Source organism: Ornithorhynchus anatinus, chromosome 17 (assembly GCF_004115215.2).
Source record: "Ornithorhynchus anatinus isolate Pmale09 chromosome 17, mOrnAna1.pri.v4, whole genome shotgun sequence".
Classification (NCBI taxonomy): Eukaryota; Metazoa; Chordata; class Mammalia; order Monotremata; family Ornithorhynchidae; genus Ornithorhynchus; species Ornithorhynchus anatinus.
The window spans coordinates 31,991,792-32,009,238 of record NC_041744.1 but is presented as its reverse complement, the minus strand read 5'-3'; the positions used below and the strand labels follow the sequence as shown (position 1 = coordinate 32,009,238).

Sequence of the window (17,447 nt, the reverse complement as noted above, 5' to 3'; positions counted from 1 at the left end):
ACACAGAAGAGAGAGGAAGGAAAGGCAAAGAGGGCTTAGTCAGGGAAGGTCTCTTGGAGATGTGCCTTCAATAAAGCTTTGAAGTGGGGGTGAGTAATTGTCTGTTGGATATGAAGAGGGAGGGCGATGCAGTCCAGAGCCAGGAGGTGGGTGAAAGGTTGGCAGTAAGATAGACAAAATGATGGTACAGTGAGTAGGTTGGCATTAGAGGAGCAAAGTTGTTGGCTGGATTGTAGTAGGGGAGTAGTGAGGTGAGGTAAGAGTGATTGTGTGGTTTAAAGGCAAGGAGTTTCTGTTTAACACGGAGGTAGATGGGAAACCACTGGAGGTTCTTGAGGAGTGGAGAAACATGGACTGAAAGCTTTTGTAGAACAATGATCCAGGCAGTAGAGTGAAGTATGGCCTGGAGTGGGGAAAGACTGGAGGCAGGGAGGTCAGCAAGGAGGCTGATAGAGTAAGCAAGGCAGGATAGGTAAGATTGCTTTAATTATCTTGGTAGCAGTTTGGATGGAGAGGAAAGGGCAGATTTTAGTCCATGTCTCTCAGGGGGCTCACAGTCTTAATCCCTATTTTACAGATAGGGAAACTAAAGCAAAGACAAGTTAAGTGACTTGCCCAAGGTCATCCAGCAGGCAAGTGGCAGAGCCAGAATGAGAACCCAGATCCTTCTGAATCCCAGGCCTGTGCTCTATCCATTAGATGAGAGCTGCTTCTCTATCATGCTCTCAACTTATACCACATATGCACAACTGTTTCTCTCAACAGCGCACCGCTTTCTAACCAGATAGATGGGTGCGGTCAAAATAACATCCCCAAAAGAATTCTACCTGAAATACATCATGTAAACATGCACTGTGGAAGAACTGAATACAATGTTCATCATCATATGGCATTAACAATATCAACATTATTATTATAAAGATAAGATATTCTTTAAATTGCAGAGTTGAGTATTTCCTTTCCTAGCTAAGGCCAGAGCTAGTTCCATTTATGCAACAGCCAAAAATATCCAAAACAACTTGCCTATGACCATAGTTCTTTTGTTAGTCATTAACAGCTCTCTCCATGTTAATAAAGTTCTTCTAACACCATTGAAAAGAATGGTACATTAATATTTCCCCAGGGCTCTGGGGCAGAGTAACAGAGGGACCACATTACTACCTGACTCACAAGCAAGTTTCCTTTGCATTGTTCTGAGCAAACAATATCTTTTCTCAAGTCATTGACAATTATGACAAAAGCACTTTTCCAATAATTCAGTGCAAGCAGGAAGGGTGCAAAAAAACTGAAAACTGAAAAACCAGAGCATATTTTTCAAACAAATTCAAAGAAATAATGATTTAAGGGAACCTGTTATTAACTTGCTATTTAAAGTTGTGTTATTGAGTTTAATTGTCCTTTTCCTTCAGGGGAATGTTCTCTTCCACTTTGCTTCTTCAGTAATGCTGAAAACCCCTTGATGGAAAAGAGTGCCTGTCAATTTACTTCAGACTCCTAGCAAAGTCATAAGAGGGAATGTGAAAGACCTTCGCTTGGGAGCCTTTGTTCCAGGGCGGGGTGTTCCCCACAGCTGGCACTGTGATTGTGAGTGAGAAGCTGGGTGTTGGGGTGGGGTGGCGGGTGTTGGCAGGGGGGCTGTCCTGGACATCTTCAGACCATGGGCCAGGCTGGACCACATTGGGTCAGTTCCACTAACCCTTCTGTTTCTGATTGTTAGCAGGGCTGGCCCTGGGCAGTCAGCAAGATAAACTGTCTAGATTGTAAGCTCCTTGAAGGTAGGGATCTTGTCTAACAACTCTATTGTACTTTCCACAGTGCTTAGAGCAGAGCTCTGCTCACAGTAAGTGCTCAGTAAATACCACCGACTGAATGCAAAGAATATTTGTCTTGGAACTATATCTTGTATATTCAGTTTTGCCATAATGTGCATTTTTCACTACATGCTTTGACTAGTATGTTGTTAGGGAATTAGGGAACTTTTGTCCAAAAATGTGTTTGAATACAGCACACCAGTGTCAGATAAAATCATGTGCATATGCACATCATTGGAAATGATGAGTACTATAGCACAGGTTTTTCTTAATGTGTTTTTCAAGACCACAATCGTTACTTTGTAGAAGAACTGGGGTATACTTCCATTGTACTCCCCTAAATGCCTAGTTCAGTAAGTGCTTTGCACAAAGAAAACTCAATAAATGCTAACCATCTGGACAGCTTTGCTGGACTGTTTTTGCCTTAAAATTTTTTTTTTCCATTCTTCTAAAAAGGCTATTCTATAACCAGAACACCCCAGGAAGGAATATCGGAACAGGGTACCCTCCCTGGCACTCCAAACTCTGAAAATGACATAACTTATCTTGGAACCATACCACATCCCCAACACAATTCTATTTAAAAGCAGACTAAAACAGTCTAGAAAATGCCTTACTACAAGGGTGAAAACAATGCAGATAGGTTTTAAGAACTAGGATCTATACACAGAAAAATAAAAAAATACTGAAGAATATCACCTTTCTCTTTAGAGCACTTGCCTAACATTCCTCTTACCACAAAGGTAAAAAAGAAAGACTGTCACTCTTCTCACATATTCCACTACATTTTACTGCATTTTACCACCTACTTAGTACTATCCTTTTCACTAGTTAATAGTGCAAAAATTGACATTTCATTCCAAACACCAAGTCACTATTATACACACATATGAAAATAAAGGACAGTCCCATTAGTTTTTAGTACCATGCTCCGCACTAAATAGGCATTCAATAAAATTACTACTGACTAACTTTACAGTTGGCATTAAAGGTCAGTTTTAGCCATTTTGAAAATTATATGGGCAATTCCTTAGTGCATCAATTAGATTTATTTCAATCAAGAAATACCAAAAAAAATGCAATGATACCTTTAATACTTGTTTGATAGAGCCAATCACAAGGGTTCTTGGATGGTGTTTCTTGCCAGAAAGATTCCAGTTGCCATTCAGCACTTTTTCTCCTTCTTCTAGAACAGATTTCTGACCTCGGAAATGTGATTTCTCATATAAAATCCAACTAAATTCACAAAAAGCAATAGCAGAGCTATAAACAAACTGTTGTCTTATGAGACAGCAAATCATAAAAATGATACTAGTAAAAAGTAATAGCAGTTCTCATTCATTTATTTTTTACCAACTTTTATTGCTTTCACGACTGTGTTCAATATGCTGTGTTGGCATTAAAAATATGGATTGAAACAAATTATTTGAGTAATGACAGCCAAGTGCAGCGAACACTATGGAATAAAATGAACTCATGCAATCCAAATTTCCACCAACATTTTCTTGTCTTGTACCAAGTGCTTAGTACATTGCACTGCATTCTGCAAGTGTTCAAAAATACAATTTCTATGACCCACAAGGAAAGGAAACCTCCGAAAAGGTTTTTCTTTTAAGGCTATTAGGCCTTTGTCACTGAACCAAACATTCCTCTTTTTATTTTTTTACCTCTAGGGAATACATTATTTGTGCTCTATGTCATTGGCTAATAGTATACTGAAATGTTTGCCATCATGGTGAAACAATATGAAAATGTTGTAAACAGCATAAAGACTGAAAGCACTGATGAATGGCCTAACCTCACAAGTAAAAACTGTATTCTGAAATTCTAGACTTTTAATTATTTCCAGAGTACAGTTGAAATAGAATGAGCAAAAATAAATGGCATTTTCAATTATTTTCCCCTGCATGAAGCCTGTTTTATTCTCTGATTTAAACTGCACAAATTAACTTCTAAAGAGTCAACCATCCAGCCTAAAAATTCCTTACCATCTCACAACTTCTGCTTTGTTTTTCAATGTTGTGTTTCATACAGTGGCTCGAGTCTGTGCCTTTGAGTTTCCCTTTGCTACAGCTCTTGCACAGAATAGAACCATGAAAAAAATTTGTGCGGACAGGTCTATCTTTTTAATACAAGCCACGGCACTGCCCAAAATGTACATTCTAGATCCCGCAGCCACCTAGCGACGATAGGTTGGCTGAATCAAAACATCCCAATTCTGGCTATGGCTTTTTTTTAAATTGCTTTAGGAGCACATAATACTGACCATATTATAAAATCCCAATGGTTTCCAACTGTATCCTCTGTTTCAAGAGCTAGGAGGGGAAAAAATGCTTCTTCAGAAACAGTGGTGAGTTTGGAAAACCAGAAAACAGAGAAGAAAATAGTTCAGAAAAATCTATAATTCACTTTTAAAAAAAAAGAAACTTTTTCCAAATAAAGTCATGGTTTTCTTACCAGCCCCTAACGACTTTGATCAATGCTCCATTTGGATATGTCCAGGATGTGGCATCAAGAACATCACTGTAGACTTCTTGCTTATTCTTATCCCCAGGAATGTCATAGATAATCATCTGCAACAATGTACAATATACTGCATATAAACAGGGACCATTTTAAGGACTGCACTTGCATTTAAAAAATTTTGGCATTTCCATGAGTTAGAGATTATTTAATATATAGCATGTATACTTCCTTTCTACAGACTACCCTGACAGGTTTACAAAGGCTGGGTTCATTTAGTTCCAGAGGTGTGGTTGCAAGATTATGTAGCACAGTAGAAAGTACCCTCTACCACTTGAAAAACATTTCACAGCTAAATAGAACCAAAATAGTAGTTGTGTTTCAAATGCCATCCCGGTCAGCATAACGAAAAGAATGCCCTTACCTTCCCCGGTCTTGGGTTACATCTCAAACTTTCCTTGTTGATGGGATACTGAAATTATAAAGATGGCAGAAATCAGTATTTTCAATTCTAAGCAACTTGAGTATAAATTGCAGTCTAGCATTGTTCTAAGAGGGTTTTATTGTCTAGGTAATCTCTGGTCAATCCTCCCAGGTCCAGACACCATCAGGTGAGAATAATAATAATAATGATGATGACAGTATTTGTTAAGCGTTAAGTGTTACTGTGTGCCAGGCACTGTACTAAGTGCTGGGGCAGATACTAGCAAACAGGGTTGGACATAATTTTTGTCCCACATGGGGCTCCCAGTCTCAATTCCCATTTTATAGATGAGGTAACTGAGGCCCAAGAAGTGAAATGACTTGCCAAGGTCTCTTCACATAAAAGACAAGTGTCAGAGCTGTGATTAGAACCCACAACCTTCTGACCCCAAGGCCCATGCTCTATCCACTATGCCATGCTGTTTCTCAACCACTCTCCTCAGATCCCTTGCCATGGAGTAACCACCTCTGGTTGGCAGCCTCCCAGAGCCCTGAAACGAAAGTGCAGAGGTGTTCTCAACAAGCTGGATCTCCTCCCCAGCTCACTCTGAAAAAGAGGCCTTGTCCTCCAGTGGAGGGGATATATTCTTTCCTTTCCCCTTGGTGGTTTTTTCCTGTGGCCCAATTCCTAATCCATGAACTGGATAACTTTGTTTACTACCCTTATATTGCTGGCTCAAGTTGAGTGAAGCTCTGTGACAAAGATAGAAAATGCATGAGCATTTCAACAGGCTGAAGAAAGCATCAAAAACTTTCCACAATTTATACACTGGAGCCCACTGGAATAGTTGCTTTTTTTTTTCTTTTGCTAAATGCTTCTTCTGACTGGAAATGATTTTGCTCCTTCAGCTCAACTTTTTACTTGGTTTTAACTTCTGCCCTACTTGTGTTTGACGTATTTCACAAAGTCAGAGCAGAAAAATTAATCCAATCACAGTGCATGTACAGCTTGAACCTGAAGTCCTGAAGTCTAGAACTAGAACCTAGATGTTCTGAGAAGTTTCAATCCAAAGCCAGTACAGTAGGTATGGTACATAATGTCCACTCCAGCTCCCATGCCAATTATGTATATCTCCTTATACTCTGTTGCTTCCCCTCTCTGGTTTAATTTTTGTCTCCCCAACTACACTGAAAGCACCTAAAGGGCAGAAACCATGTCTACCAACTCCACTGCATTCTCCAAAGTAATTAATACAGTGCTTTGCACACCATAAATATTAAAGAAATACCAGTGATTGGAAAGGAAATCCCTGAAATCCCTGAAATCCCTGCTTTAATACAAATAACAGTTATTGAAATGCTTTAAGAACAGGGAGGGAGCATGACAGTGGCGAGAATGAAGACTGGGAGTCAGGAGACCTGAGTTCTATTCTCCACTTTGCCACTGGCCCATTATGTGACCTTGGGCAAGTTATTTAATCTCTCTCTCTCTGAGACCCATGTGTGACAGGGACAGGAGATCTGAGTTTTATTCTCCACTTTGCCACTGGCCCTCTATGTGACCTTGGGCAAGTTATTTAATCTCTCTCTGTGAGCCCCATATGAGACAGGGACTGTGTCCAATTTGATACTCCTGTATTTAGCAAAATGCTTTGGCAACTTGAAGAATGTGTAAAGAGGCACCTTATACAAATTTTAAACTTAGCAAATATCCAAGCTCTTTTCTAATGCTCACCAAAATCACACAACTTAGAAATAACTATTAACATCTATCTTCCCCTCCTAGAGGCCAAGGATTGTGTCTATCAACTACCATCTCACACTCTTCCAGTCACTTAGTACTGCCCAGTATAACCACTCAATAAATGCCACTGATAGACTAGGTGGAAAGTAATGATGCTGTCACTATACCAAAAAACTGCAGAATGTTTTCCACAACCTAATTTTCAAAGTCAGCCAAAGGATTGGGTAATGAATGTTGTATCTGCTTTGCATTTGTTTGTTTGATTAACATATTTTGCTTTCTCCAAGAATGCGTCTGACTACATACAGTTAATGAGATAGGGCTGACCTCAATTAGACAAATAGGCTTAATTACTTAGTTGTGGGGCTTTTTAAAGCAACACATGGAAAACACCTCACCAGATGACTCTTTAGATTCTTTCATAATAGGAAAGCAACACAAATCCTGATCATTCTAGACCTTTGTACTGTCATTACTTAATATGGAACTGATGCATCTTACCTTTGGAAATGAGACATCTTGAGAACGAAGACCCCTTGGAACAAATGTTTCCTGAAATACGCTTCCAAATCTGGCTCCTCTCTCAGAACAATAGGCTTTGGCGGTCTGCAAACTCTGAGAGTACGCATTCTTTGAAGACAGCAGTTTAGTACTGACGTCAGGCTTTTTCAGAAATGGAAAGGGCACATGGTGAGGTGACACCTCTTCCAGCCTTGAACCAGTTTTCTGGCTTGAGGTGGAAGGTTCATTTGAAGGAAAAAATGGCACCTTGGGTCTTCCCGGGTCATCTCCACAGTGAACTGTTTTTGGACATTCTGCCACTCGACCAGAAACTTGTGATCTCTTTTGGGTCTCCAAGACATCTTCCTCAAACGATCCTTCCTCCTCTTCCTCTAGGTCTTCTTCCTCCTCTCCATCTTCCTCTTCCACAAATTGACTAAACTGCAAGCGCTCTGATACAGACTGGAGAAGTGACAGAATGGAGGAAGGCTGGTCGGGGCCCACCCTGGATGTTTCACTAGAGTCTGGTCCTGGCGAAACCTCACTGGACAGCATTTCTTCCTGGGCACTGTCATCCTCGTAGATGGGAGACAAGGCAAAGGGATAAATCTTGTAGCGCTTGGCCTCGACCGTTAAGAATGTTTCTGAGCCCTGACTCTCACAGGCCTCATCCAATTTAGTCTCCTCCTCCGCTGTATGGTTAAAGTCAATGCTAGCCTTGAACTTTTCACCAGCTGCACTCGTGGACATGCTAGGGAACAGGAGTGGAAGGGCTCCCCTTTCTTCTGCAGACACATCTCTGCCTTCGTCTTCTAGAGGCCCTTCATACAGTATCGTAAAGGCAGAGTTACCTGGCTCATCTTGTTGAATGAAGGCTAGACTTGCTTGTCCACCTTGCTCATTGTTAAAATCCACATCTCTCATATTGCTAGAAACTCCAGCTACACATGCATCTTTATCCATGGGGAGTAACACCTTTAGTTTGGCATTTTCCTTGGTAAATTCAGTCCTTAGCAAGGTAGGGATGCCTTTATAATCTTTACCTAATGCAGATAATTCCTTTGTTATCTGAGATTTAATGCTATCTGAAGTGGTCTCCTCAATTTTCTCAACACTCTGTTTAATGCCTACTTTGGCATCCGTTTTGTTTGCTTTTTCCATTTCCAATGTAACAACAGGTTCTGCCTTGCTACTGCTTTCTGTTTGACACATTTTAGAACTCAGGTGGCAATCTGGAAAGTCATTTTCATCTTTGGGTCTGTGAGCCATACAAGTATATTTTCCATCATTCAAGAAAGGAAACAAATTGGAATTTAAGATGGATGCTGCTCCGGGTTCAGATATAGATTTGTTATTACTCATACACTCTACTTGAGATGATGTTCTTTTCTCTTCAGATATTTCTTTTCCTGGCTTTAAAATCTCTGATTTATTGCAAGACATCAAAATAGTGCTTTTGTGATGTGGGTCTGACATAACTTTACCATCATTGACATTTTTATGGAATGTGCCTTCTATTAAAACAAGGTCTGATTCCTGCCAGCCTACACTATCAGAATTACCAAGACCATTTCCGGGAAATGGGAATACTTTGTCAGGATTCATTTCTCCTCTGACCATATCTGGCCTGTGGTCTAAGTTTCCTGAAAGCAAGTGCCTCTCCATTTCATTTCCACTAGTCTCAATTATACTTGCGTTTACTGCCCTGCTAGTCTTCTCGGAACCAAAGATTTCATCTACTCTATCATGTGGATCAATGATTCTATCTCTGTTTAGGATGGTAACAGGCTGAGGTACAGCATCACTTGTACCGTCGCAACCCTCAGAATCACTACCATAATGCTGTACCAGTTTTTGCTGGGCTGAATGAATAACTTCATCAACTATTTCCTTGGCTTTAATGGCTAATAAACTAGGCAGATTACCACTGCTGGTACAAACAAGGAGACGCTTTTCACCGTTGGAAGTTAAAAGGCACTTTTCATCCCCTTTATCTTCAGAGACATTTTCGGCCCAGAAATCACCCAAATGATTTGGTTGATGAGTACCTGCCTGATACTCCTCTTCAAAGGGAGTATTTATAGTGGCAAGTTCTTGTGGAGCATCCGGATTCATTATAGCACCTCGGCTTTCACGCTTCCACTGGGTACCATCTGCTTGTTTAGATTTCAATTTTTCTCCGGCAGAGTTTAAAATAACAGCAACCAAGCTATCAGCTGTTTTTAGCAAGCCCTTGTTAGGGTCCACAAGTCTGTTGTGAGGGCTTTTCCCGGCCACTAGGGCCTCAGTTGAGGCTTCAGAACACTGCTGGATTGAGCTGTTAACTGACGCCAAAACCTCAGAAGCCATTTGACCATCAGCTTCCACAGGGTCTTCTAACATACCAGGGGTTACGCAATCAACATGTACATTCTCTGAATGATCGCTAAGTACATCATGACCACGTCTGTGACAAAAGGGCCCTTCTGCTACTGTATCATTAGATTTTTCACATTCCAAAAGGCAGCTATTAGATATTAACATATTAGCTTGGGATGTCTCTTCCGATGTGGCATTGCAGAAAACTCGCTCAGCTTCAAAACCACCTTCAGGCTTAGATGAGAGTGAAATGTTAACCTCCTCTGGCTTCTTGGTGGAAGATAAAAAATAATTAGAGATATCACCTGAAAAAAGTATTTGTCCTTCTAGTCTGGGAGATGAGGACAAGTTCTCTGGCTTCAGAGAAGAGGAAACCATGGGAAAGCTTGTATCTTCTGAATCAGGAATAACATTTGTCAAACTGACATCAGCTTCCTGAAATTTTGAAGGCCCCTCAGGGGTTTCAAGAACCTCCTTTGTTCCATTACTCCTAGCTTTAAGGGGAGCAAAAGAAATATTAACCTCATTGCCACATATCATCTCTGTGACCTTATTGGTGTGGCCAGGGGGGACACAATTTTCAAAAACAGGAGGAAAGTCAGGGCAGGGCTTAAGGCTGTAGTCTGCTGCCCTTGATATTTCTTGCTCCTGGACATCTTTCATTGTAGAAACTAAAGGGAAAACCTTTGTGACAGGAAGACTCACATTAAGCTCATTATGCGCTGTGGACTGAGAAATACTATTCTGGTCAGTGTCTGCAGACGTGAAGGAGGATGAAAAATTTGGGTTCAGAGTCATTTCTGCAACTTGCTGAGTAGAAGAGGAACTAAAGTCATTGTCTCTAGGCCCCATAAGGAAAGGAGAAACCCGGGGAGTTAGTAGATCATCCTCTGATTTAAGAGGCGAGACCACAGTAGCAGAATGAGATTTCACAGCCTTGGGTTGATTATTTCTTTCAGTTTTAGGTACAGCCTTAGCCATGTCACCTGCAGTGGTCTCGAGGAAAGGAGGGCTGATCTTTTCCATACTGTTCTCTCTGTGTTCGGTAGCTTGAGGAATTCTCTTGAATTCCCTCTCATCCTGAGTTGTGGGTGCTCTTTGAGCCTCATCAATGCTTTCAGGTCTCAGGCTGGAAGTCCCCACACCAGAAGTGGAAACATCATTGATTTCATGGGCTGAGGCAGCACAGTTTTCTATCCTGTCAGAAATGGAGCTGGAAACATAGCTCTCTCCAGACTCCAGGGCCTTATCCAGAGGAAGAGGAGGAGGAGAAGGTAGGATGATAGTGTTAATAATAGTTTCAGAAATATTTGGCAACGTTGTCCAGCTTTCTTCTTGATGTGTACAAGGCACAGATGAAATATATGGGACACCGACCTCTCCAGGGCCCGACAACTTGTCTAAGATGGCACCTTCAGAATCAATGGTACCAGGTGAAATATCAGTATGGCTACTTCTGCGTTCAAAGGTAGGAGACATTTTTGTAAACTTAGCTGAAGATTCAGATAAAATGTTATCCAATTCAGTATTCACTGAGTCCAGGTAAGATTGTGAATTCTGATTTCCACAGGTAACTCCAAAATTAACCTCAGTGGCTAGATTATTTTGGACACAGTTCAACTCTCCTGTTTCACTGATATGCATGAGTGAAACATGAACCTTTTGGTCTTCCACAGCAGGATGGCTTTGATCAGAGAATATGCAAGGGAGGCTGCTGTTTTCTGAGATACCCAAGTGGTTGTTGACTAATTCTGGTTTGGAAATGGGCTCGATTACAATTTTGGGAGCTCTTGTTTCCCTCAAGCATCCGCCACTTGGAATTTTTTCCTGCCCTAGTTTTTCAGTCATTCCATTTGCCTTTGAATCCATAATTTGGGGACTGCTGCCTTCATTTTCATGTTTTTGAACCAGCTCTGCTTGTCTCCAAAGAGCATGCCCTTCCAATAGACACACAGGAGCATCAGATAGCAGGTTTGACTGACTATCTATCAGATAACTGCTTACATGCCTGCTTGTTGGCATGTGCAAGTCTTCATCCGGAATGGTTTCATCCAAATTTGACAGAAGCTCACTTTTACCTTTACTTGTTCTAGGTTTTCTATCAGGCACCTGAGCAAAGGACTGGAACTCAGGAGGGGCAGTGATCTGTGGTGGATGAGGGGTGTCTCTGTGCTTTACCGTACTAGCACTTTTCCCCAGGCTGCTGTCTACTGAAGCTGCTTTAGTCAGACAGACAGGATTCCTGGAGATTTCCCCCTTCCTTCCTGTTAAGTATAATGAGTCAACTATATTTTGCTGGGGGTCATCTGGGATTCTGGAAACAGGCAAACAGTGGAAAGGGTAAGGTGACTCTGCCCCTCCAATGGATTCTCTCTTGGAGTCAGTTTCTGCCGGTGAAATTGGTAAAGTACTTCTGGTCTCTGGTTCATTTCTATTTAATAAACCCTTAGGAGAGTCTTTATCTTTCATATCTGTAGCAGACAGGCAGCTCTTTGCTTTGAGATTAGTTGTGTTGCACTTATTGTCTCCTGAATTCCTTTTAGGGAAATGTCCTTCTCTGTTTGTTTCTATGCAAGAGGGTGGACTTGGAGAGATGACTGACTGATTTCCATTTCCAGTTACAGTGCAAGAATTCATGGAGGAAGAATTGTCTGTATCATTTTCTATAGGGGTCACAGTCGCTACTTCAGTCTGCTTCTTTAAAAATCTCCGAATCCGTCTGGAACCCCGATATGTTGAATAGGTCACTGAGGGGGCCTCTGGTTTACATTCAATTTGCCTGTAACAAGAAAATTCTATCAGTAGATCTGGAAAGGTGACTAGTATTTATTTCCCGCTGCCCACCAACATGTACTCACTCCTTCTCTCCCTGCAACGATTTTGTGTGGATTGCAACACACTCATTTTTCTAGCGATTGGTATTAGCAGCCTTGCCTAGAAGAAAGAAATAGGCCAAGGAGTCAGAGGCCATGGATTCTAATCCTACCTGCTGTACAACTTTGGGCAAATCACTCGACTTCTTTGTGCCTTAGCTACCCATCTGTAAAATGGAGATTAAAAACTGCTCATCCTCCTACTCAGATTTTGAGCACTCCTTGGGACTGTTTAAGACCTGATTATCTTGTGGACTACCCCCGGGTTTATCAGTACAGTGCTTGGCAGAGAGTAGGCACTTAAATACCACAAATATCATTATTAACACTAGAAGGAGTTTTCTAGAACTGCTGCAGGCAGATAACCTGGTGGATCATCATATTGCTGGCTTAAAAATTGGAGCTAGAGTCTCTTCCACCTTCTAACCCTCTTAACATCTCATCTTCTCCAAGAGGCCATCCCAGACTAAGCCTTCATTTCTCCTATCTGTCCTCCCCTCTGTGTTGCCTACACACTTGACATTGCACCCCTTAGAGACTTTGATATTCCCCCCAGCCCCACAGCAGTTCTGTGCATATCCTTTTAACTCTACTATTTTCACAAACTGTTATTTGCTTTGATGTCTGTCTTCACCATAGACTGTAAGCTGTGGGCAAGGATCGTATGCACAAATGCCTTGGGCATTACCCATTTCAGCTCTGTTCTGGCTCCGGCTTTGTTCAGGGAAGCTGATCTTGTCCAGCCTTTTCATGTTGCTTGTCCAAATGATTTTTTTACGCAACGGTTTGGCTTTCTCCCCTTGACCTTGATACTCACAGTCTCCCTGACTTCTCTCTGCTACAAACAAAAGGCTGCCTGCCTTTTTCCAATAAAAATGTCACCTCACCAATCCCTTTCTCCACTACCTTTTGTCCTGGTCCCACTGTCTCTCCCTTCTTCCTTCCCAATCCTTTTCTCTGACTTCCACAGCTGGTCTGGAAAGAGGAGTAGAAAGAGAAGAGGAAGGTGGAGGGATTCCTGCTGCCCTTCAGTGAACTGCAGTATATGGAGCAGAGAACAGAGAGCTGCTCATTCCTTTCCCTTCCCAGATCCTTGGCCCAAAGAAAAACACTATCATTAGCAGTGAGCCAGTTACCACACTTCGCAGGCTCTGTTCGGCAAAGAAGGAGCACCTCGAAGACAACCTTTCCTATAGTGCTTCTCAGTTAATTAGATAAACACAGATATTCTAATCCCATCGTGTATCTCCAGTACATGTGCAATTTTCTGTTTCCTTTCTGGGTGGCTTATTTACTGCATGAATTAAGATAGCACAGAGAGAGAAATGCGAAGCTTATAAAACAGACTAGAGAAGCCTCATCTCCCACATGGCCTGTTGGCCATGTGCAGACAAAAGGATCTTAAACTTCTCAATTAGAGCCCCAACATCAGCATCACTAAAACAGCTGGAAGAGTATTTATTAAGTACTTACAGTGTGCTAAACTGTAAACTGTACTAAGTTCAGGGGAAAAAAGTACATGGATGGGAATTAAAACCAGGCTCTAGCCTCCAAGGGCCTCAAAATCTAAGAACAAAAAGGGGGAGAGAGAGGCTACATAAGGGATGCAAATGAAGGTATCTTCTCTTATTTGACTAACTAGGAATGCATCTGTTTTGCTTTTATGTCTCAACACTCTTAATGCACCTGGGGAAATAGGTGCTGTGAAATAGAAGGGCAGAGGAAAAAATCAGAGTGGGAAAGCACAGGCCAAGCCAAGCATGAACAAACAGAACAAAGTAGAAGTGGGATGGAATTGGGAAGAACTGAGAAGTGAGATGGAGACAGAGGAAAACACCAAATAATAAAGAACTCATCAACAAAACAGAACAGATAAAAATGTCTGAGGTAGTCCCAGATACGAAATACAATCCCTGGGAGAAAATGAAAAGGGACCTGGAGTTAATGCCCCTGGTCTGACAAGTGGGAGGAAACTGGGTTGCTTTGGCTCTCAGTGTCTAAAAAAATAAGTTTTAGTGACAATATAAAAATGCCCCACATCCTCCTAATTGTTCTGCCTAACCCCCGTGGGTAAATTTCATTTACATATTTACTTAGAAATGTAAAATCACCACACCCACTTCTCCTTCCTGATGCACAAATCTGAATTGCTTTCCTTTCTGACATCATTTCCCACAGTTTATGGCCCCTTATGGATCCTCTCAAAGACCAGCTGAAGAATCTTGCCAGGAAAAATCTACTTAGACTCATACTTTTTAAAAAAAAATTACACAATCTTCTGAAGCACCCAATGCACATAATATTTATCTTAAATCTCTCTTTCTGCAACTCAACTCAACTCAAAGAAGACCCTTTCACAGCAACAGGAAAGTTGTAATCTGAATGACTATGTTCTGAATAACAATTTTAGTGGTGTCTACTGCTTTTAAAAGTTAAAAAAGAAAGTGTTAGAAAGTCATTCCAAATGGAGGACTTAACAATAAAAGTTTAGTCTTGTCACAATTTGGATCTTTCTACCCTCAGTCAACTATTAATCCATTTAATAAGTGGAGAAATTATGTTGATTTGATGATATAAAAAAACTGCCCTGCCCCCCAAAATACTAAGCCATTTTACTTATTTTTGTGGAATAAATTTTACTATTGAGTTATAGAGGTTATTTTTTTTGTTTGGTTTTTGAAAATAGTGCCAATAGCAATTCAAACTTTAACCTGTTTTCTTGGGATGCTTGTCTTTACACCTATTTATGCTAATGATCTACACTAGAGAAGAGGAAGAGAATCTAATTTGTCCATCCAATGATGTGTTCAGGTGCAGGACTTGTAATCAATAAGAAAAATAAAAGTCAATTACACAATACAGTAACTCCATCTGCCTACATGCTAAGAGTCTGAGAGACTCAAGGGTCAATGACTAGTGCCTGCTTTCATGACAAGGGGCAGAATACAAATGAAGATAGCTTATGGGAGATCAATCAGTGGTATTTATTGGGCATTAACTGTGTGCACAACAATGAATTAAACACATGGAAAAATACAATTGAGTTGGGGGATGCCATCCCTGACTACAAGGAGCTTATAATCTATAGGGGGATGCAGACATAAAAATAGATTATGAATAGGGGAAAGAGTATAGTCTAAGAATATTTACATATATAGTGGGGGATGGGTAAGAATCAAAATACTAAAAGGCACAGAGCCAAGTGAATAGTGGACACAAAAGAGAGGGTGGAAAGGGGAAATAAAAGGCTTAATCTGGGAATGTCTCTTGGAGGAGATGTGATTTTAGTAGGAGGGTTTTGAAGGTGGGAAGAGTGGTGGACTGTCAGATATGAAGTGGGAGAGACTTCCAGGCCCAAGGGAGGATGTGGGCAAGGAGTCAGGGGTGGGATAGATGAGATAGAGAGTAGGTTGGTGGTAGAGGAGCAGAGTGTACAGGTTGGGTTGTAGTAGGAGATCAGCATGAGAAGTAGTACAGTCTAGTGGATAGAGCAAAGACATGGGAGTCCAAAGGACTTAGGTTCTAAACCCAGCTCTACCCCTTGTCTGCTGTGTGACCTTGGGTAAGTCTCTTAATGTCTCTGGGTCTCATTTACCTCATTTGTAAATTAGGGATTAAGACTGTGAGCCCTGTGTGAGACAGGGACTGTGTCCAACCTAACTTGTATCCACCCCAGGACTTAGTACAGTGTCTGCCACATCCTAAGCACTTTACAAATACCATTAAAAAAAAAAAAGAAGAAAAGATCAGTGTGGTTAAGTAGGAAGGAGAGAGCTGATTGAGGGAACTGTTGAATGACAAAGATAAGAAGCAAACCCTGGGAGTACCTATGGGTCACTTCATCAGAAAAATGTTTACTGTCTCAAAAATCAGCTTCCACTATGAAATGAGAGCATGTGGGAGAGGGCAGAAGAAAGGAAGCAAAAAGGGAAATGAGGAAAATGGAAATAGTGAGGAAAAAGGGGTTTCTCACCACAGTGTCTCAATTAGATTACAGCAAGAAACTGCAAATATGATGAGAAAAAGTATGTGCAAAAGGTCTTCTTGTTTTGATTATAAACACCTTTATCACCTTATCCATTGATAAAAGCAGCTTCTCATATTTTATCAACCAACATTAACAAAAGTTATCATTTCAAATATAAACTACACAAAGTCATGGCCAAAATGACTAGCTTTCATGTTTTTAACACACCTCAAAATTTTTTGAACTACATCAAAAATTACACTCCTACTTCTACTCTCTAATTCTGTAATATTACTTATATGCATTGTATTAAAAAGAAAGCCCTCAAGAACTTCTATGAGATGTGCGTGATACTAGCCTCTGATGCCTTTCTTAAGATGGACAGTTTCCTTCCCAGGCTGTTTTGTGACTATACAATAACAGTGACTTCAGGTTGGGAAGGACAGGGTTTTTTTTATGGTTTTTGGTTTTTTTTTACATTGTTCATGTGAGCATGTGAGAGGGCCAGAATGAGAAAAATACTACTAAAATGACAGATCAATGACAGTGCAAAGCTTTTGATAAGTGAGATTCAAACTGCCTTAGAGAAAAACTGCTTTGAGAAGCTGAAGAGCCTCCTTCAAGTCCACTCATTAGCAATACCATCAACCACTAATTACAGGCTTCAATTCTAGTTCCTTTTGGGGACTATAGGTTGGGAGCCTCCATTCCTACATCACAGACTCTTAAGAGCAGCTGACTGACAAGGAATATTATCTTAAGCTTTTCTAGGCTTGGGCTCAATTTGCATGAAAAGGCCAAGTCCTCTCTGCCAAAAACCCAATGATTCCAAATGCTAAGGTATTTAAAGAACACGGATCCAGGCTGATTTAGAAACAATCACTGATATTTGCAAAGGCTTAACTTTAAATTCTAAAGCTCAGGAAATACATTTTCTTTTAGAAGTCCATATTTCCAGTCTAAGGTGGATACAACACTGTTGATCGTCAACTTTTTCAACTTGAAAATTTTCTTTACCACCGTGCTGTTAAATGATTTATTAAATGATTTACCCAATGTTGGGTTAATTCTATTTGATTATTTGAGAGAAATCTACAACAATCTAGGAGAGAGAAAAATAATGAGGAAAAAAATAATGCATCTCCACTGGGATTTTTAAAGTGCCATGTCTCTGTTTTATTTCTATGCCATTTGGGTGCTAGCCTAAACAATCACCTTCAATAATCCACATAATCCCAACCCAGCTATTGTCAAGCATTTTATAACCACTACATCCACTTATTGTTGCTGCCCATTATAAAGGGTGC

General features: G+C 40.7%; 1 protein-coding gene across 1 annotated transcript in view; it reads right to left on the bottom strand.

Moving 5' to 3' along the window:
* The window catches only part of CRYBG3 (crystallin beta-gamma domain containing 3), a 95,061-nt gene that overhangs the window by 36,693 nt on the left and 40,921 nt on the right, over positions 1-17,447 (bottom strand). The window contains exons 4-7 of the mRNA XM_029081995.2: positions 6,943-12,079; positions 4,699-4,746; positions 4,269-4,384; positions 2,900-3,047 (exon numbers count right to left, since the gene is read on the bottom strand). Of these exons, the coding sequence (XP_028937828.1) occupies positions 2,900-3,047; positions 4,269-4,384; positions 4,699-4,746; positions 6,943-12,079 (5,449 nt within the window). The remainder of the gene's footprint in view (positions 1-2,899; positions 3,048-4,268; positions 4,385-4,698; positions 4,747-6,942; positions 12,080-17,447) is intronic.